Source organism: Micromys minutus, assembly GCF_963924665.1.
Source record: "Micromys minutus genome assembly, chromosome: 1".
NCBI lineage: Eukaryota > Metazoa > Chordata > Mammalia > Rodentia > Muridae > Micromys > Micromys minutus.
In genome coordinates, this window is record NC_137969.1 from 228,013,322 (window position 1) to 228,035,067 (window position 21,746).

At 47.9% G+C, this 21,746-nt stretch overlaps 1 protein-coding gene across 2 annotated transcripts in view; it reads right to left on the reverse strand.

Annotated features, from left to right (window-relative positions):
• DPF3 (double PHD fingers 3) overlaps positions 1–21,312 on the reverse strand; it is a gene marked incomplete at its 5' end in the record, with an annotated part of 270,133 nt that extends 248,821 nt beyond the window's left edge. For both annotated transcript variants that reach the window (XR_013975648.1, XM_080942426.1), the window contains one exon: positions 21,281–21,312. Coding sequence is in view for 1 of the 2 variants with exons in the window: in XM_080942426.1 (XP_080798552.1) it covers positions 21,281–21,312 (32 nt within the window). The remainder of the gene's footprint in view (positions 1–21,280) is intronic.
• Between the last annotated feature and the right edge of the window lie 434 nt (positions 21,313–21,746).

The following is a 21,746-nucleotide window of genomic DNA, read 5'->3' on the forward strand; positions in this document are numbered from 1 at the left end:
GGGCCACAAAGGTACTCAACCTTTTTTAAATAAAGGGGAAAAAAAACCTGTTATCTGGAAATTTGTGCAAGAGATTTTAAAAGGTAAAATATGTCACCGAGACAGTGTGCGGAGCAAAAGGTAACATGGGACAGAACTAACTAGTCCCCCAGATCATGATCGGATCTCTTTTTATATTCTACATTTAACCCAGAAACACCGCCCCAGAAGTTGCTCATCCTGTCCTTCCCAGCCTCCACTGCTAAATCTCTCCATAGCTGGGAGGGAATGTTTAGAATATGAACTGGATCAAGTCGCTTCCTCCCTTAAATGCTTCCATGACTGCTTCCTGCTCTTAGGATAAAGTTCACAGTCCTTACCACACCATGACCAGGCTGCCTGCCTTCTCCAGTGTTTCAACCTCACTGCTTGCTACCAGCCCTCCAGCGGGCCACAGGACCTTTGCACATCTACGGTCACTACCAGACAGGAACTGTTCCCTCCTCAGGGAAACTTTCCCTCGGCGCATGAGACCAAAGCAGTTCTGAGTACACTCTCCTGTCTCTGTAGACTTTTCAACAGAACCCGGAATCCATTTTTACTTCGATAGCTGTGAGATTACGGGATTGGTAACTGTCTTCCCAATTTTCCCAAGCTCCATGAAGACGAGCCCTGATTGGTTTGATTTACCACTGAAAGCACAAGGCCAAGGTATCTGGTACCAAGTGTTACTCAATAATGTCGGACAAGAGCCTCTCCTGTTGCTGCCCAGAGGGACAGTGAGGAGACATGAAATAAAGCCATAGATTTGTGAAGCCCGAGACAGGCCAGTGAGAGACATGGCATTCTCTCCTGGACATGGGGAACTAAACTTTTTCTCAGTTGTCACTGGACACCCCCAGAGTTCCCTCTCTTACACAAGAGCCGCTCTCTGGGCCTGTCCCTAGAGGGCAGTAAGAAGGCGGCTTACCCCTCAGGGAGTGAGCGGGGAGCGAAAAAGAGGGTCAAGAGAAGAGACAGAGACAGGAGTGGCAACCTCCAGAGTGTCCTATTTAAGCTCTCTGAAATGTGGCTTTGTCCCCAGTTACCAGGACTCAGATGTAGGGAGGAGGAGGTTGCAGACGACAGCTTTGTCCCTCTCTCTGCCCAAGCTGCCGACATGGAACTTAGGTTATCTGAGATCTCTCTTTGCTGGAGGCCTGTGGGGGCTGCGGTGGACAGGGAGATTTAGAACAGTCAACCCAGAAAAACAGGGTGGCTTTTCACTTAGGTTGTCAGACACATGCCTATTCAAGGGCTACAAACCAAGCTTAAGTTTGGATTCTCAGCCTGGGTCACTGAGTCTCATCAATTAAGCCACAAGGGGGGAAAAAAACCCTCAGGACAGTTAAAAATAACATAGGGGTCTGGTGTTTGGCATGCCAGCTTGTCAAACAGAGTGGATCCCTGCTTTCTCAAAGAATGTTCTGGAAACTCAAATTCACACACCCGCCTGGCCAGGAGGTTAAGAATTAGCAGGGCACCCCAGCCGGCTCCGTATTGCCCAGATAATGACAGAAATAACACATCCCTAACCAGGTAGACAAGGTCACAACCTGACTTTCCCCCCTCCCTCCCTGGGGTCTGAGGGGCTTTTCTAGCTTGAGACAGGAGGGCAGAGTTCATCCAGGCAGGAAGCACCCTCCTGCCCAGGGAGGAGGCAGTCACAGGATTCATGGAAGCTGGATGTAGGAGCCCAGACAGTCAACCAGGGTCACTGCTGTGAGCAGTTGTCAGAGTCTATGAAACTCGTGTTCTTTTTCACAGGGACCCAATATCAACAGCAATTAACTCGTATGTAAGTAATAGCAGTAAATCTTCCTCAAAGTCTCTACCAGCTTATTCTAATTTAAAAACAAAAAACACTAACCAGACATGCTGTCCCCGACCTGTAATCCCAGCATACTACAGGGAGAAGCAGGAGATAGGAGCTGGAAGCTCAGGAGTTCAAGGTCAGTCTCAACTCTATAGAGTTGGAGGCTAGCCTGGCCTGACCTAGTCAATCATCATCATCACCATCATCACCATCATCACCATCACCACCATCATCACCATCACCACCATCACCACCATCACCACCATCATCACCATCACCACCATCATCACCATCACCACCATCATCACCATCACCACCATCACCATCATCACCATCATCACCACCACCACCACCATGTTACAATGGACTTCTAGAAATTCCAGCAAAATAATAATTTCTCCTACGTGTGTCATTTCTTTTGAAATGCCAATGTGCACACAGTGGTGACAGTGTCAACTAGTGTGCCTTTCCATTTTAAAGAGGAAAACAGAGCACTGCCAGCACCCATCCCAAGGTGACAAGTGTCAGCTCCTCTAAGGCCCCTACGTACACTGAAGTACTTCAGTTTTCCAACAACCCTATCAAGCCAGAACTATCCATCACACTCCACAGATGAGGAAACTAAGGCACAGAGATTAGAAAACCTGCCTTCAATCATAAAGGTTAGATTTGAACCCAGACTCTGGCCCTTGAGTCTGCCCCCAAAACTACAGTTCACCCGGCAGCTGCTCCCCTGGGCCTGACTCCAAATCTAAGCTTCCAAAGAGCCTTCCGTGTGCATGAGACAAGCTTCTGCCTAGAAACCAGCTGTCTGTAGGGCAGTGTCACTGGTATGCAAGTGGACGGCCCAGGGTACCTGGCTGGGGTTGGGGAGGGACCGACTTTAGCCCCGTTCTTCTATCAGAACCATAAAAACTCATTTTAAAGCTCACCCTTTGAAACCAGGCTTAAAGATAGAGCGTTCACATCTCTCTGCTGGGTGGACTGATTGGTTGGTTGGTTGTCTGAGACATGGATCTTGTAGCCCAAGCTGGCCTCAAATTTACCGCATAGCCTAGGATGACCTTGGAGGTCGGGACTGCTGGGTTTGCAGGAATGCAGTTGAGCCACTGGCTTATGTGCCGGAGACGGAACCCAGGGATTCATACACAATAGACAAGAGGAACTAAGCCACGCCCACACCTGGGTGGATCTCTATAGTGTACTTGTTAATACCATTTCTAGGTAGGAAATACACAGAAGGACAATAGCTGGACATGGAGGTACACACCTGCAATCCTCGCAATTGGGAGGGAGAGCCATGAGGGTCAGAAATGTTTACGTGAGACTTTGTCTTAATAAATAGGTAAGTAAGTAAATAAATAAATAAATAAATAAATAAATAAATAAATGCAAAGACTAAAACTACAAAAGAGGGAGATATTTAACCATTTGTTCAAGACAGAGCTTCTCTGTGTAGCCCTGGCTATCCTGGTACCTGCTCTGTAGACCAGGCTGGCCTCAAACACAGAGATCTGCCTGCCTCTGCTGGGATGAAGTCTGTACCACCACTACCCGGTGCTTTTTTATTTTTTGAGAAAAGGTCTCCCCTTGTAGCCCTGGCTGTCTCTGAGCTCCACATGTAGACCAGGCTGGCCTGCCTCTGCCTCCTCAGTGCTGAGATTAAAGGTCTGCACAACCACATCTAACTCTACATCTAACTCTTTAATTCTGTGCTTGGCTGGGCTCTGCCCCTCAAGCTCAGCCCTTTGTAACTAGACAGGACTATCCCAAATCCAGAGGGACTGATGGCTCACACCAGGGCAGGCTCGGTGGTACATCTCGATAATCTCTGCTTCCCCTGAAAGTCAGCCTGGAAAATACTCAGAATGTATAACATGGGCAGGAGAGCTAGCTCAGTGGGGAAAGTGGATCACTACGAAGACTGGCAACCTGGGCTCAATCCCCAAAACCCACATGGCAGAGCGAAAGAACCCAACTCACACGAAGTTCTCCACAGGCAAGCCGTAGTACATGAGTGTGCACATGTGTACACACACATAAATACACACACGTAATTTCAAAAATTGCTTTTGGAAAAGAACACATAACAAAGGAACCAAGGGGCTGGAAAGATGGCTCAGTGGTTAAGAGCACTCACCTCATCTTCCCTCGCCCAGAAAATAAAGGGGGTTCTCGATGGAGTCACACGAATGCTTTGAAGATCTTCATTCGCCTATCTTCCCCACGTGATGTCCTTTAGTCTCACCTTCTCTGGAACCTGCCCAGTTCCCAGAGTCCTAATGGCAGATGGGAGGCCACCTCGTCTTTATTTCTCCTCATCTCACCCACAGCTCTCCTTTCTCCCCCATAAAGTACTAACCAGGCCCAACGATGCTTTGCTTCCTCGGAACACTAGATGAGTGTTCAGGTGGTACGGCGTGGACACTGACCAGCCCTCAGCTCATGCTGCAAAGACCACTCCTTGAGGAACAGCCTTCTGTCAGTGGGTGCTGCAGACGGGGAAATCCTTGCCCTCAGCGGTGTAGCCACTGCTGAATCTCTGTGTTCTGGTGAATAGCTTGAATTCACGCTCAGTTGGAAACAAAACAAAACATCATGAAAATGGGGGGGGGCTTGTTGGAAGGGGTAGCCAGAGTGAGGGGGGAGGGAGGTGGGATTAGTGATCAGAGCACATGTGTGTGTGTGTGAACCCATCAAAGCACAGATTTGATTTTAAAAATGATACCCTGGGTATGGTGGCACACACCCTTGATCCCAGCAGTTGGGGGTTGGCACAATAGAAAGTAGACCTCTGTGAGTTCAAGGCCCGCCTGGTCTACATTGTAATTCCAGACCAGTCAGGGCTACATAAGTAAGACCTTGTCTAAAAAGAACATTTAAATTTTTTTAAAGATATAGTTTTTTTTTTATTTTGTTTTATAAAAACTAAAAAACAAAACAAAAAACCAGACCTGGCTTGGAACAAACTCCTAGCCGCTCACATTCCTTCAGCTTCTCTCTGCTCTGTTTGTCTGTTCCTCATCACTCCCCCTCTCCCACTCATGAATCCAGCAGTCCACCCCTAGAGACAAAGGCTGTGTACCCTTTCCTCCCTTCTGTGCCCCTTTAATTCTTTCAGGTGGCAATGCTCGCCACAGAGCGGAGAAGAAAGCGGGATAGAGAAGGGAGGCAGGCGATGAGGGCATCGGCTGGAGGTGTAAACCTTGCCATGAAGCAGTAAGTGGGTTATTCCTCAATCTGTGGCTCAGAGGGCCTTGGGGCGGCTTAGCTCTGAGTGGAGAATGAAATAGGAAACAGAAGGGGGGGAAAAAGTCAACAGGCTACTGGTGGGATTTTTCTTCCTGGGGATTTGAGAAGCTGCAGGAAGCAGAGCCCAAAGGAGAGATGCTGGGAGATGGGGCTGCCCAAGAATGCCAGCTCTGGGTCTTGGGGAGAGGGGTGGCTGTTTTCTTGTGTTCTGCAGCATTTAGACCAGTTCGTCTGGGTAACTCAGGAGACGGGCACTTGGGGCAGCCCTGGGCGATAGTGAAGACAATCCCGCCCATCAGAGCTTCTATGGGTCTGCGTTACCCTGTAAACTGAAGACATTCTGGGCAGATAAAGGCCAAGAATGAATGGTCACTGGAAAAGGGGCCAATACTATAGGGTCCTCTCAGCTTGGCAGATCATAAACTGAGAAAACAAGAATCCTATTGCTCTAAGATCTAGCAAGGTCTCAGGAAGGCTCCAAAAGTTAGACCCATAAACCAGCTCAACTCTTTCCTCCCCTGACACTGGCTGGGATCTCTACTCCCTGGGAAGGCAAACAATGCCCCTAATAGGCTCTTGGCCAGGGAGCTTGAAGAACTTCCCGAATTTCATAGAAGTCAGTATTCATTCCAACTAACCTTGCGCATCACTGACCTAAAATGGAGTGGTCCAAACTGGTTCCCACTCCCCAGAGACGCGTGTGATTAGATAAAATGAGGGCAGAATATGTGTAAGTGTCTGTTATACTGGGATGGCTGCCCGGAAAGGAAACAAGTATCGGGAAGGGGACAGCCCTGTGTGCTCCCTTCCTATTGGCTTTGTGCTGGTGTAGAGTTACCTCCAAGGCACAGGTGCTAGTACAATGTGACCTTTGAGAGGTGACGGGCATTTTTGCACAGTTCTGTTCCTTCAGCTTAAATTTGGGGCAAAGTCTAAGTGTCTTCTAGTCTTCTGCATTGAGGAGTTAGGTGAGGAGGTCCAGCAGGCCAGGATCTGGACTAAACATTTTTAACTCCAAGAGTCTGCCTCCTCCTCGGGGCTTCATCTTCCTCCAGACACAAGGATGAGATTTCCCAGAAGTCTATCCTCTACATCACAGAAGGATCTGGAGAAGGTCTGCAAGAGTTACAACGCCAAGTCACATCTCTCCTAATGTAAGATAGAGGACCCTGAAACACCCTTTCCAGCTCATCGTTCAACCCAGCACTGGACATGTGGGGATGTCAAGTCTCTAGAGATTATCCCATCTAGGAATGTGCACAGCCAAAGCATGCAGAAGACATTCCCACAAAGACATCAGTATGCTATTCTGGACTGACATCATCTCCAGAGCTTACAGTGACCTCTGTTCAGAGTTCAACCTTGGTTTTAACCATTAAAGGTTTTATGCCTTCTACATTTGCCAATCTTAAAACCCCCACATAGAGCCACGGCTGTGGTGGTGCACAGCTTTAAGCCCTGCACTTGGGAGGCAGAGGCAGGCGGATCTCTGAGTTTGAGGCCAGCTAGATCTATAGAGCAAGTTCCAGCTCAGCCAAGGCTACACAGAGAAACTCTGTCTTGAAAAGGATAAAAAAAAGAAAGAAAACACCAAAAGCAAAACAAAGCAGTCCACTAAAGTGGCAAGCCAAGCTGCTTGTATCTACGAATACAAATGACATGGCTCAGAGATGCAGCCATGCCTCCCACACGTCAGCACAGCCAAGCATGTGTCTGATTCCTGACATCTGAAATTAAAGAACGTTTAAAGAGAATCCTACTGCCTTTCCCAAATGCAGGCCATTAAAGCAGACAATGAGAACAAGTCAATTCTAAAGACAGGCAGAGCAGAGCACCTTCCTCCTGGCTTCATTCACCAAGTGACAGCTAGGCTAGGTCCTAGGGACAGAAAAGCACAGCCACGGGCACTGCCTTCCAGAGCCTTTCGCTGTAACCAGCCGTAACAGAGGATCTCCATGATGGAAGGAGGAAAGGCATGTGCAGAACTGTGGGGCCAAGGGCCTCTGTGCACAGCACCACCCTCTAAGGGTCAGCAAGGGTTACAGTGGGGTAAGGGAGCCCTTGAGCTGTCTGGAGCAATCAAGTAAACAGTGCACCTGGAAGTAGGCTGGGGCTAGAAAAACTACTGATCTACAACAGTCATAAGAAGCTTATTGAGGTGTCAGAGGACGGGGGAGGGGGAGCTGCCTCCACACGGAGATTCAGAGCATCCTTTCAGCCAGGTGTGGTTATGCACACCTATAATCCCAGCCTTCATGAGGCTGCAGGAGAAGAGAAATTCACCCACATCTCTCATGCGGGGGCTGTCACCCAAGAGCCCGGACATCAGAAGGGTATGCACAGATGTATTCATCAAGGGCTGTAAGCCCCATAAAGCTACATGCAGAGGTTCATACTTGGGTGCATCTGCTCCAAGAAAGCTGATCCACAGCTTTCCAGAGATTCCTGTAAAAGTCTGTGACTGCCACCAAAAATACCCAGCAAACACTGGGTGGTGTGAATGCCCGACCACAGCGTTGAGATCTGGTTTCCCCTCGTTGTCTCTTGCACGTAGCTGGATCCCTGACATATAACGGGTAAGTAGGGTCTCGGGATTGGCAGAACTATAGAGAGCAGAGGTACACTCCAATACAGGAGATAGGAAGGAAAAACCATTTCATCATCAAAATAAACATCGGTGTTTACTAACCAGGCATCAGGCTCTGGCCAGGACTCTTAAAAACCTTAGGCTACAAAAAACAATGTCTTCCTGCCCTCTTGTTCCCTGGGCCAATACTGCAAATCAAAGTCCCTAAATGTGCATAGAAGTCACCCAGGGCATTTCACTGCAATTCCCAGATCAAGCTCAAACTTTAGCTAGCAGTTGCCTAGCAACAGGTAACCCCAAAGACATATCACCAACTCCCAGTGTCAAAAGGGCATTTTTGTGGCCACACTGGTTCTAAAAACTAGCCTGCACACAAGCCTGTCTGCCAGACCTCTGTGGAGCTATTGGACAAAGATGCACACCCCTGGGTGCAAAGGAGGCTTCGACAGGGAGTCGGGAAGCTGGGTAGATAACTGCACGTTTGCCCACCACTACACAGTAGCAGGCAGAAAGCAATAGTTGCCTCTTCAACTCCTTCTTCAGATCACACAGCAATTAATCTGCCAAGAAGTTGCTCAGCTGATCCTAGCCAGGCCTAAATAAAGAAGCAGTCCATGGCGTGAGGACTGGGCTGAACTGATCTCCACTCTGCACGGAAGCCAGCCCCTTTCTAGCAGCAAGAATCTACTACTCCAGATATGATGTTACACACACTTAGTCCCAGCCACAGAGAAGCTGAGGCAGGATCCCCTGAGCCCACAGTGAGCTACACAGCAAGAATCCTTGTTGTTGTTGTTTGGAGATTTTTGTTGTTGTTTGATTGCTTGGATGTTTTGCTTTTTGGTGTTTTGTTTTGTTTGAGACAAGGTCTCACTGTGTAGTCTTGGCTGGGCCTGGAATTCATAGAGATCTACCTGCCTCTGCCTCCTCAATTCTAGAACTAACGGTGTGGGCCACCATGCCTGGCCCCACCTATTATTTTAAGAATAAAAAGGTACTAGACTATATGGGACACTATGGTGGGTGGGATGATGAACCTCAAACTACATCTCAAAGTGAACCCCAGGAAGCAGGTTTGAGCCACCTCCTAGCCAACTCCCACCTTCAGAGCAAACACAAGAGCCGAAGGACCTCACCTTCCGTGACGCTGAATTTCTTCTTCTCTTTTCTGCTTTTCTGGTTTCATCTTTGCTTTCTTCCTTGCTTCTTAATGAGAAGCTCATAAGCTCTGTCCCCTAAGAGTCGAGTGAAACTTCGAGCTTTCTAAGACAAACTCTAGAATCCAAACTATCACAGAACCCACCGCTGAAGTGGACCTTCTCTAGAACCCATCCTCCCATATTGGGAAAAGGTCTTGGGGTAGGGGGGTCAGGGGCAAATAAACAAACCCATCTAAAAGCTATTCAGGAAGAGCGAATGCACAAATCAAACAACAACAAATAAGGGGGTATAAATCTAGATAAAATATTAAAATCATTAAATGGCTGCTGCTCCCTGAAGATTGGGAAAAATGAAGAGAGTTAATTAAAAGCAATCTTCATGCACTGCTGAGCCGGCCGGCCCTGATAAATGAACAGCTGGGGCTGCTGTGGAGGGCAGACAGGGGCTGGTGAGGGGGCCCTGCAAAGAGATGCCTGTGATGGTGAACTGAACACGCAGACTGAAGTTTCATGTTTTATTAAATATTTTACGACTGCTGAATAAAGTTGTTCTAGAAAGTGATAGGCTGAGCGAAGGGACTAGGGGCTGCTCCTTACGGATGAAGAAGGATTGCTTGATTTCAAACACACTTGGAGCATTTCTGATACTGTCCCCAAATGCAATGGCAGATAAAACATGGTTGTTGGAAAAACCTTTCTACAAAGCACTGGGATTTTGTAAGGGTTTGTGGAAAACAGCACCCAGAGAGGAAAAGATACAGACAGGAGCCCAGACTCAGAAAGAGACAACCAAGACAGAAAAGACTTTCAAACTTCCCACTACTAACACAAAACTAAAGTCAGCAGAAAGTGGCCTGTCTGACTCTGTCACTGTCTGTCTGTCTCCCTTTCATTTCTTCCCTTGACTCCTCTTCTTCTGCAGTCAAATAAACTTTGGGGATTTTATTATTTATTTATTTGGGGATTATATTATTTTATCTTATTTTTAATAATACTCAGAATTTTCAAGCCCAATTGAAGTACAAAGACCAGCAACTTTTTACCTGTTAGAATATGGAACCCTTCTGGGTTCCAAGGGAAACCCTCAGACCTTCCCTGATGAAAACATAATCAAAGGAGATGATTGGGGAAGTGTTTTTCTCCTCCACAGAATTGGGATCAGAAGGAGATGGGGGGTGTGCATTGGGGAAACATAAGGGCTTATGCATTTGAATATGCATTTTAATTAGGTGGACAGAAGCGGCCGCCTGTTAATTTTTCTTGCCTGTTTCCACTTAGCATTCATCACAGGCAGAACCACCATAGAGCGCTCCCATGATAATAGATGGTTCTGCACTGGCTAAGTCCTCAGGGAAAATAATTAGCAAGAGAGAATATATTCTCTCCACATCCAATGTCCCAGTCGCCCTGCCCCCGCCCCATCTCCAGCAGCAGTTGCTTCCCGTCTTGCTACCCCAATGACAGTGGTTTTCCTGGGAGAGGACAGTCAGCCTCCTGTTTCTCAGACACCACCAAAGAGCAAGACTCTAGAAGCCGAAACAAAAAACAGAGGTCCTTCTGGAAGTAGATGCCTCTAGATGCAGACAGGAAGGCCATTTAGCTGTAACCAGGACAAGATAAAGAATGCTCCTAAGTTAGAACCAGTGAGACTATTCCCACTGGGCTCAACTCAACATCGATCCATGAAAAGTCATTGCAAGGAAGGAGTATGATAGAAGTAGCAATGGCTTTGTACCCAAGTTCCTTCTACAGGACCCTTGGAGCTTGCTTCAAGATTGTATGGGAAGCCTCTCCGATGTTGGAGACCAATGTGTAACTTAATAATTCAAACCCATCGTGAGCTTTTACATCCAGTTTTCTATAAGTAAGATGTCCTTTTTCACTGCCTACTATAGCAATGGTTTGCCTTCCCTGTTCACCAGCAGATGCAGTTCATCTTGGTGAAAGGACCAAGAGCTTAGCTGAGGACCCAAGACCACCCAAATGTTTCCCTCTATCCACTGTTTTCCTCATGGCTGTTGGTCCTGTGGATGGACTCAGCTCCAGGCTCCCAAGGTGAAATGGGAGTTTCACTTGACCTTGTCTTCATGCCTACTTCAAATCTAGACCATATGAAACCCATCTGAGCTCCCAGGACTACTGGGCCATATTTGATAAACAAGATTTGCATTAAAAACTATGATTAGATATGATGCCACTGACATGTCTTTTGAATAATGTTTAATAGACCAATCGTGGTGGGACAGACCTCTGAGCCTAGTTACTCAGGAGGCAGGCAGGAGACAGCAGGTAAGAAGTGGTCTCAAAAGAAGCATGCTGGGTGTGTGGCTCAACAGAAACTCACCTAGTGTGAGCCAGAGCTTGGGTTTGATCCCCAGCAACACATACACACATCTAATGAATTAGGTTTTCAGTGACTCTGAGGACTCCGTATGTGACAGGGAAATTCTCCCAGGAACGCCTTACACTTGGAGCTTCCACTTCCCAAAAAGTTTTATTTCACTTGGGCCCTTGAAGGGAAAGCAGGGGCTTGGGCAGGAAAAGAGTAAATCAATAGGCTCTCCCCCTATGAAAAACAGGCTCAGTCTTTGTTCATTTCCTGGGTGGTTTTTTTTTTTTTTTTTTTTTCCGGTATATGTGTGTGGGTGTGAATTCATGCATTCATGCTCAGACAAAATAACTGGTGTATCACAGGCTTACTTCTAACTCACTATGTAGCTGAGGGTAGCCTTGAACTTCTAACCCCTTGCTTCTGCTTCCTGAGTGCTAGGATCCTAGGCAGTCGCTACCCTGTCTCATTTATGCAGTGATAAGAGCTCAAACTCAGGGCTTCATGTGTTCACAAGCACTCAACCAACTAAGCGCGCCGTCTTTAGACTTGTGATTTTACTTTATTTTGTTGTGTTTGAGACGGAGTATCATTCTGCAGCCCAGGCCAGCCTTGAACTCCTAAGAGAGCCACCAATCTGTCCTGTCATCCCAGGTGCTCGCTCCCTCACTATGGTGACAGATTTCCTCATAAGGAATTCTAATCCTCGTGGCAAAGGTGGCACAAGGAGCCATGCCTGGAGCTAGGGATGAGAGAAGTGAGTCTCTAGATTTCCAGCTTCCTGGGCATTTGCTGCTCCCCGAACAGTAGAGCTATACCTAGAGAAGGGGTATGGAAGGGGTGGAATTCTGTAACACTGTTATCACTGTTATAATAGGAGGTCAGCCTGTACCATCTATAACTGAAGCCTCTGATTTGTAAGAAGTCCAAAAATAAATGGCAATCCAGGCCTCTCCCCAAAAGAACTGAACCCAGGGACTGGAGCAGTTACTAACACAAAAATGTTCATAGCAACTTTATTTGCAACAGCCAAGAATGGGAATGGCCCAAGTGTGCAGTAAGCAGATAAATGGATAAACAAAGTGTGGCCTATCCATACAAGAGCCGTGAAAAGGAATGCAGGTCTGATATACACCCACTGCAAGAGGGATGGCGCCCAAGACATTGAGCAGGGTGACAAAAGCCAGACACAAAAGGGCAAACAGAGCAAGTTTCCATGCATATGGAATCTTTAGGCAGAAAGCTAAAGGATGCTTGTAGCTCCTAGGAAGCAGGGTATAAGGAGGGAATAATTTTTGTCTGGCACTGAAGACAACACCGAGGCCTATCCAAGCCCCTGCTCTACCTCTGAGATGTAACCCAGCCCAGAAAGGTGTTTAATGAGAACACATAAAGCTTTGTTTGGCGTGGTGAAAAAGTTCTAGAAATGATGGCAATGGCTGACCAATAATCATCAGTGCATTAATGTGGGCTAGCAAGATGGCTAAGCGAATAAAGGTACTTGCCACCAAGCCCAACTACCTGAATTCAAACTTTGGGACCCACAGGGTAGGCAACGAGAAGTGACTCCCACAAGTTGCCCTTTGACCTCCATAAGCAAATGGCATACCAGAGCATGTGTTCTAATGTGTGTATGTTCATGTGTGTCTGTTCATTTGTGTATGTGCCCCATACACAATAAATATTGTTGAAATGTATTTAATGCCACTAAACCGCACCCCTTTGCACCCCTTCAAAATGATGATGTTGTTGTTGTTGGGTTTTTTTTGGGGGGGGGGGTCAGGACAGAGTTTCTCCAAATAGCCCTGGCCGTCCTGGAACCCAGAGATCTGCCAGCCTCTGCCTTCCAAGTAGTTGAATTAAAAAAGTGTGCCACCCTGCCTGTATTTTCTACCATGCCTCGCTTATCACAGGCTTTTAAAAAGTAAAGGGGACGTCTGTCTGCTGAAGAGCAACTGTGGTACTTTTCTTTTGGCTTAAGAGTTAGAATTTACATGCTGGTGTCTGCAAAATTGCTGATAAATCCGGCAAGCTCTTTTTCCTTCAGGCTTGCAGAAAAATTGCCACGGGAGATTTCAACCACAGAGAAGCCTGATAATTGTCCCCCAGTGGAGTCTACAATGTCAATAAAGCAAAGGCAATGAAATTCCAGTCTGTGTGCTGATGCCCACACAGGTATGAGCCAGGTCCTAGGTGTCCGTCGGGCGCCTCGACTCTCCACAGCAGTAACACAAGCTGCACTAGAAGGAGCCCAGTGAGACATCAGTACAGGCCCACCGGCTTCAAGTTCTCAGCCCAGTGAGACATCAGTACAGGCCCACCGGCTTCAGGTCACTCAGCCCAGTGAGACATTAGTACAGGCCCACCGGCTTCAGGTCACTCAGCCCAGTGAGACATCAGTACAGGCCCACCAGCTTCAAGTCACTCAGAAACCGGGTTCTTGTGGCTGTGCAAACAAAAAGGAAACAAGCCTCTGCATCATTTGGGCTGGGTACCATGGTCAAACAAGATGGCTCAGATGAAATGCAGAGGGTCACCTGAAGGCTTGGTTCCCTCTTCTCTAAACTCAAGCATCAATTCCAAGGCTTCACACATCCTAGACAAGCACTCAGAAATGAGCTGCAACACCAACATTGAGGGGGTGGGAGAGGGAAAGAGGAGGAGGAGGAGGAGGAGGAGGAGGAGGAGGAGGAAAGCATTCTCCAAATTCTCCATGATTCCAGTCTTTTTACATCTGGAAACATCTGAGGGCTTCTAAATAGCAAAATAGACCAACTGGTCGCCCGCTTGACCTGACTTACCTTTCTCCTCAGCCTCTGGTTGCATGACTGAAAGAAAAGCCCACATTTGAACAGCCTGACCACCTGGTACTCAGCCTCGGGTCCTGAGAAGGGATAGGATGCTCTATCATGATAGAACCCTAAGGTGGGAGCCCTACGTAGCAAGGCTGGGCCCCAAGAAGTAAAACAACACGAGGGCCTCCAGGTCTTACAACTCCCTCCAGAGTAACACCTTAGAAACAAGAGCCTAACCACTAACTGTCCTTCCCATCCAAAATGACCACAGTAAGCTAGGAAGTTTTTTTGTTTTTTGTTTTTGTTTTTGTTTTTGTTTTTGTTTTTGTTTTTGTTTTTTTGGTTGGTTGGTTTTTTTTTTTTGTTTTTTTTGGTTTTTTTTTTTTTGGTTTTTTTTTTTGGGGGGGGGGTTTGGTTTGGTTTGGTTTTATGTGCTGGGAGGTGAGAGGGGTTGTTTTGAGATAGGATCTCACTATGTAGCCTTGTCTGTCCCAGAACTCACTCTGTAGACCAGGCTGGCCTAGAACTGACAGAGACCTACCTGACTTTGCCTCCCAGGTACTGAGATTAAAGATATGTGTCACCACACCCAGCCAACTGCTAGGAACTTTTTGACCAGGGAAGTGTGAAATCAAGTGCATCTCTTCATAAGGAATAGGAAACCCCGGAGAGGTATAAGATGCCAGAGCCTTTTCTCCTCACCTTACTCCAAAGTCAACAAAGCTGCTATAGTCGCTGGTGAGAAGAGACAGCATTCGAGACAGGCTGCAGTGATGGTGGGGAAAGGGTGAGACCAAGAAAGGTTTTCTGGTAGAGAGTCCAACTATGTATACTACCAACAGCAGGTCCTCAAGATGAGTAGGAATGACAAGAACAACATACTCATTTCACAGCGTCCTGAGGTGAGCAGTCCCTGGGTTCGGGACTCGGAGGGAAGGAAGGGGATACTTAAAAGAAAATTATGTGTCACCATTGTTCTCCAGCTTCAGCCCCTGAGCTCTGGAAATTCAGTGAGAACTATCTGACCCACTACTGGGGATACTGAGTCTGAACCCCTAGCCTTTACTGTGTCCACAGAGTCCTAACCTCAGTCTCCATATCCTCTTCCCTCTCTTCCCTTACCACTAAATACACACACACACACACACACACGTACACATACACACACTCACACATGCACACGCATACACACACACACATACACATACACACACATGCACACATACACACACATGCACACATACACACACACTCACACATACACACACATACATACACACACATGTACACACGCATGCACACATACACACACTCACACATACACACACATACACACATGCACACACACATGTACACACACATACACATGCACACATACACACACTCACAAACTGTTTACAAACATGCAACTCAGAAATTCTCCACACTCCACTTACCTAGCCCCTGCCTTCCCCCAGCAACACCTCCTAACTCTGACTTTTAAAACTCAATGCAAATCACAGGCTTCAAGAAAACCTTCTCTTGGTGACAGTTTTACAAGGCTAGCTCTGTTCATCCATATGGTCTGACAGACTGTGAAACACCAGTAACCTGACCAATAAGAAAAACAAATTACACAGACACCACCACACCCTACCCCCTCTCAGTCACTCCGGCGGCTAAGAAAACTTGCAGGCTGGAAACTGTTCATCCTGTGAGGCTCTTCTGAAGTCAAACAATCATCTCTGGACTTCCAGACCACACAGTAGTTTGATGCACTCACCCATCCTCTCCTCCCTACCCCCAAGCCAATCTCTGTTTTTCCTTGTTAAATACCTTCATACTTAAAGACTATTTAAAATAGGGTCATGCTTATATAAGACTGCCATTAGAGAATCGCAGCAGGGTAAAAAAACTATTTCCGTGCCTGTGGGATTTTTTGGGGCCTGAGGTTTGCCACATTTGGCTACATCTCGGCCTTCGAGTGACTTTCAAAACACTCAAAAACCGCCAAAGTTACTTTGCTGAGGTTGGTATGATAAAGGCCCCTTGGATCCTGGGGCCTTTTTATGACCCAGCTTCCACCAACAGGGTTGCACTTTGAAAGATGGGTGTCAGCCTCAGTTTCGATGTTTTGGGAGGTACATGCTCAAAACAAAGTGTGATGACCATGCATTAAGTGTTTGTCGCTGATCTGAGAGGATCTAGAGATAATACAATGTTTTGTGGACAAATCCAAAAACTCAGCTACCTGCGTACTTCCCAAGGGTCAAAGGAAGATGTAAACTCTCCAACCCAATCGCCATGGAATCCCTGTTGACTTTATGGGTCTGGGATGTCCCCCAGGAGGTCTGCAGCCTAGACTGTTCTCAAAGGTTTACCTGTGGATTCTGACAGAAAGTGATTTCCTTTGTGGACATGGATTTATCAGAATAATAATAATAATAATAATAATAACATAATTTAAAATAATGTGCTAATGAAGTTTGAAGACTCTGGGGTTTTTAAGATTTATTTTATTCTGCCAGATTTTGGTGCATGCCTTCCATGCCAGCACTCAAGGAGGTAGAGGGAAGTAGATCTGCCAGTTTGAGGCCAGCCTGGTCTATAGAATGAGCTCCAGGACCGCCAAGGCTACCAGAGAAACCCTGTTTCTAAAAACCAAAAACTAACTAGATAAGTAAGAATTTACTTTATCCGTGTGTGTGTGTGTGTGTGTGTGTGTGTGTGTGTGTGTGTGTGTGTGTGTGTTCCTGCAGAAGCCAAAAAGGGTACCAAATCCCTCGAGCTTATACGGACAGTGAGATGCTCTATGTGGGTCCTCTGGGAGAACTACTCTCCCCACATCCAGTTACTTTTACCTTGATGAGCAATGCAGAGGGGGTGGCAGTGGTCAAGTATCTGTCGGCTTCAAGGGTCCTTTTCCACTGAGGACTAAAATAATGTCTATAAAAGGCTGAAAATTCACAAAGCCCCAACCCCACTGTTCTCCGCTTAGTCCCTACTCACTACCCCTTCCCCAACCAAAATAGCCAAGACAAGATTAGGACCAGGAATGTGGCCCCCTGGCCCTTCCTCTCTGATAGTTAAACTGGCTTCCTCAGCCAGAGGGAGGTCTGGCTTTTAACCTTCACGTGCCCCCAAACCACTATAGATTAGAACACACATCCACATCGAAGAATGGACAGAGTTAGAACCCGACCGTGTTATCTACACACATGAGCCATGCTGAATATATCAACAAGTACCTCCAAGCTAGAGTAACTCTTCACAAAGTTTCAATGCAACTGTGTACAAGGAATCATAGTTATAAGTATGACTGAACAGTTTGGTTTTCTCACTGTTTATAATCAAACAATTAAAGTATTACAGCCCTAACTAGAATAATTAAGTAATAATGGCATTTCTTTCTCCCTGAGCCCCAGAGTTATAAAAATAGATACGTATGTACATGATCGAGTCTGGCAGAAGGTGGCAGGCATTCCCAGTTAAGTGCTATGAGCAGAGTCTCGATAAGACACTGAGAGATTGTGCTGCTTAAAGGGCTGTTGGCAGACATGGGGGAAGGTGATCAACCTAAACTAGAATATTGAGATCTTACAATAAAAACAGTATAGGGCAGGAGGGATGGCTCGGCAAGTAAGAGTGGCTACTTTAAGCCTGAGCAGAGTTCAATCCCTGGACCACATAGTGTAGAAAGGAAAGAACCCATTCCAAATGTTGCCCTCTAACAACACACACGCACACATGCACACACACACACACACAAGCACCAGCACTTGTTCCAGCACCTCACCTGCTCAAGACACACACACATAAAATAGCATCTTTGTTTTAACAGGACCCCTCTATGTAGCTCTGACTGCCCAGAACTCACTATGTAGACTAGGCCGGACACCAACTCAGACACCCCAGTGCTGGGACTAAACGTGTGTACCACCATGCCCACCTAAAATAAGTATGTTTTTTAATTTAAGCATTTCATTTTCCAAGTATACAGAAATCAACAAGTACACAACATGTAACTTACACTCATGCCTTTATCAAATCTATCCCTGCTCACGTCCTGTGTATACAGGAGCTGAGGAGGACTCTGAACAATCTGCACTCAGACAGTGTAGCTACTAATTTAAATAGCAGGCCACTCACATTTACACATCATACATGTCGGTCAGTGCTTCTGAGTTCTATTTGTCCAGATGTGACTGCTTGGCTGTAGGGCCACCTGCTGAGTCCCTTTCTGATCTAATCTGGCCTCTCGGCTCCTGTTTCTGCCTCTAACACCCTGTTGGGCATTAACGAGAAGTTAAAAGTTAGAATGGTGAAGCCAGACTGTCAGCTTCAGAAAGGAAGGGGTGAAAGCAACCAGAAGAAAAAAGGGAGTAGAGAGGAGATCAAAGACCGCCAGGAAGAAAGGCAAACTACCAAGAAAGGCTGTTTTCAGGCACTTGGGACCCTACAGAAGATACCCCCAACCCCACACAAAGCAAAGAGATCCAAGTTGAGCCATCCAGTCAGCCAGCGAATTGAATTATTGAATGCCCCACATGGAAAAAAGCAGGATGAAAAGTGACCCATAGTCTAAGGCACAGCCCTACACAAGGTGGCATCAAAGAAACCAGAGCTGGCTTCTTCCCGACACCCCGTAACTGCTACTACTTATCCCCAGGCCCAAGAGGAGATCTTTGTGTGACCAGTTTCTGTAGGGGGCGTCCGTGATGTTGCCTTTTTAAGAAGAGAGTCTGTTTGCACACGGAGAAAATGCTAATGTGGTTTGGAGCTCCGGTTCATTGTCAGGAGGGGCACACCAGGATAAACACATAAGCTCTCCAAACCATTCTCATCACTCCTCCGCCCTGCGCCCCCATCCATCCCTTCGGCTTGGTGTGTTGCTACGCTTTGTTCTAATTTAGCCCATGCATAATTTATTCACGTGCGTTTTGTTTCCTGATCGGCAACTTCTAAAACAAATGAAATGTATAAGGTGTTTTATTAAACAAGTTGTTTTTAAAATATTAATAATAATAATAAAAGCAGATGGCCTCGGTCTCCCAGTAACGATGTGTGTGCTCCTGCGTGCGGAGTTTTTAAAATGTCCAGGGTGCAAAAAGCTTGGCCGATTGGGGTTATTGTTTACACTCTTAGCCCTCAGGAGAATATAGGATGCAAAAGGGGGGCGGCTAATTAGAAGTGACCACTCTACTCCCTCTGAGGAAAGGCAGGCAGGGGTGTTTGTGGGTGAGCACCCGTGTGCGTGAGCCAAGACGGAGTTACAAATGCATCCCACGGCAAGCGTTCCCAATTATTAAGGGATGCAACTATAATTCAGAACTAATTCTATCAACCGAGATTGGCCACCTTCTAGCTTCTCTGTTTCTTCTCCCCACAATTTCATATACACTCACGCTTCTGTGTCAAAAAAAAAAAAAGTGGAAATATCTGGGGAACCCTGGAGCGTGGAGCTCCTGCGCGCGCCCGAGCGTAAGCCCGCTCCCCGGCATCAAGGATGCCGCTCTCCCAATGAGGAACCAGGTACACATAGCACATAGATCTCTCTGACTTGGATTTACCAGGCAGCATCAGTTCGGCTACGTGGTTTCAACTGGAAAAGAGGAAATTGCAAATCAGCCGTGTGGGTTCAGGAGAAACTCACGGCACCCGCGGTGTGGCGGCGGGAGTCGGCGAGGACGCGGCGAAGTTACGCCCATTTATTCTGCCATAAAACATTTTTTTTTCCTCGTAGGTTAAACGCTGTCGCGAGTGCAAAGTAGCTGAGCTTATGAGCGAGAACGGGAGCCAGGAACTCGCATCAAGCTCAGCCTCTGTCTTTACAGCAATATCTCGTGGAAACTCCGAGATCTGGGACATCCCTGCCCTACTCCTGGTTGTTGGCTGCTGGAAACGCAGCGGGTTCTCTTGGCGCTAGGAATCCCACACACACTCTCTCGCCGCCGCCCTGCTGCTCTCCAAAGCGAACGGTGTTTTCGACTCCCGGAGCCAGGGATTAGGACGCCTTAGCGCACAGCTAAAAGAGCCAAGATCGACCACCGACACACACAGGGAAGAATTGGTACTGAACACCTACACGCACCCTCCGACTCCCAGAGGCTTTCATCAGGGCGGTGAAGTCCTAGTACACCGGACACCCACCGGGTGCCTACGCCGCGCTGCGATTCCCAAGGATCCACCCTCTGCCAACATCACTGCCAATAGTGCCCCTTGAGAGTCACACTAGTTTTCCGAGGCCACCCCCGGGCTCCGCGATCACCCGCGGACTTGGAGGCTTCATATTCAGTCCACCGACTGGAAGAAAGGAAGGAAGGAAGGAAGGAAGAAAGGAAGGAAGGAAGGAAGGAAGGAAGGAAGGAAGGAAGGAAGGAAGGAAGGAAGACGGGCGGGAAGGCAGCTCCGATCAGAACCGGCCCCCGCAAGTCCTTGCGCAGCCCGCCCCCCTCTGTCCGCTCAAAGTCTCCGGGAGGCACCTGCCCCTCGCTGTCGCCAGAGCCCTACACCGCCGCCTCCTCCGCCTCGGCTTTTCACCCAGAGCTTGCAAGCACACCATTAATAAGACCTGCAGTTTCCCTGTCTCCATATCAACCCCAAGTTAACCCAGATCGTTAATTTACTAGAGCCAGTTAGCCTACAAATACACAGACACACCGGCGACCGCCCGGAGCGCCTGCCGGATCCCCGGCTGCCAGAGTGGAAAAGCCCGGGGCAAGCACCTGGGCCCCAGGACTCCCGGGACCCGTCGCTCTGCGCGCTGTCCTCCCAACTCCGGAAGGTTTACACAAACTCCCTGCGAGAGCTCGGAAGGCAGAACGAACGCCCTGCAAAACTCCGCAGCCGCTACGGTCGGTCTGCCCGCCGGGGTGGACCAGCAGCGGGGCCGGGGAGGCTCGGGCTTGGAGCGCGGGGCTCAGCGGAGCGCAGGGCTCAGCAGAGCGCACGACGCGGCCCCTGCCCCACGCTCCGGCCGGGCTCAGCCAGCCCCGCGCGGCGCCCGGAGAGGCAGGGGACTCCGGGGACCGTGAAGACCCGAGCTGCTCACGACCCCCGCAGCTCCGGAGCCAGCGCCGCCGCTCTGCGCTCCCTCCCAGCCCGGGTCAGCCAATTAAGCAGAACACAAATGTAACAATTTTCTTTTTGTTAATTGCATCTCCTGACATTTCTGCGCGCTGGGAGGGGAAAAAAAAAAGATGAAGAAGTAAGAGCAGGAAGAAAAGAGGAGCCCGGGCGCAGCGGGAGGCGTCTGCGAGAGCCGGGCGCCGGCTGCGCTCCGCAAGGCGCCTTTTTTTCATATTGAAACCACGCGGAATATGTACATTTTTTAGTCTTACTTACGCTTTCAGGGGGTTGTGAATGACAGTCGCCATTTTGCTACAATGTAACAGAATATTGTCTGTCTCAGAGTTCTAAAGGTTCGCTCAGGGGAAGCGGCAAGCCAATCAGAGCACGGGATACCGGCCTGCTGGCCAATCGGCGCGGCTGGTCGCCAAATGGGCGGGGCCTGCGTGGTGGTAGTTATTAGGGGAGCTGTCAAAGCCCAGAGGTCACTCCCTTTTGTAGAGCCCGAGAGCGAGCAGGTCTTAAAGGGGCAGTACCGAGTTAGTAGCGCCCTTTCAGATAGGGACTAGTGGAGACACTTGGGAGAGCATTCTCGGCTTTAGTTTGAGTCCCTACTTAACTAAATAACTGCAGAGTTTGCGCTCCTGTACAAGAATATTTACTTAGTGCCAACAAAACCACTGAATTCCATTCATTACCTTTGAGCTTTGTATATCATGGTTTTTAACCCCGGAGCTCCGGG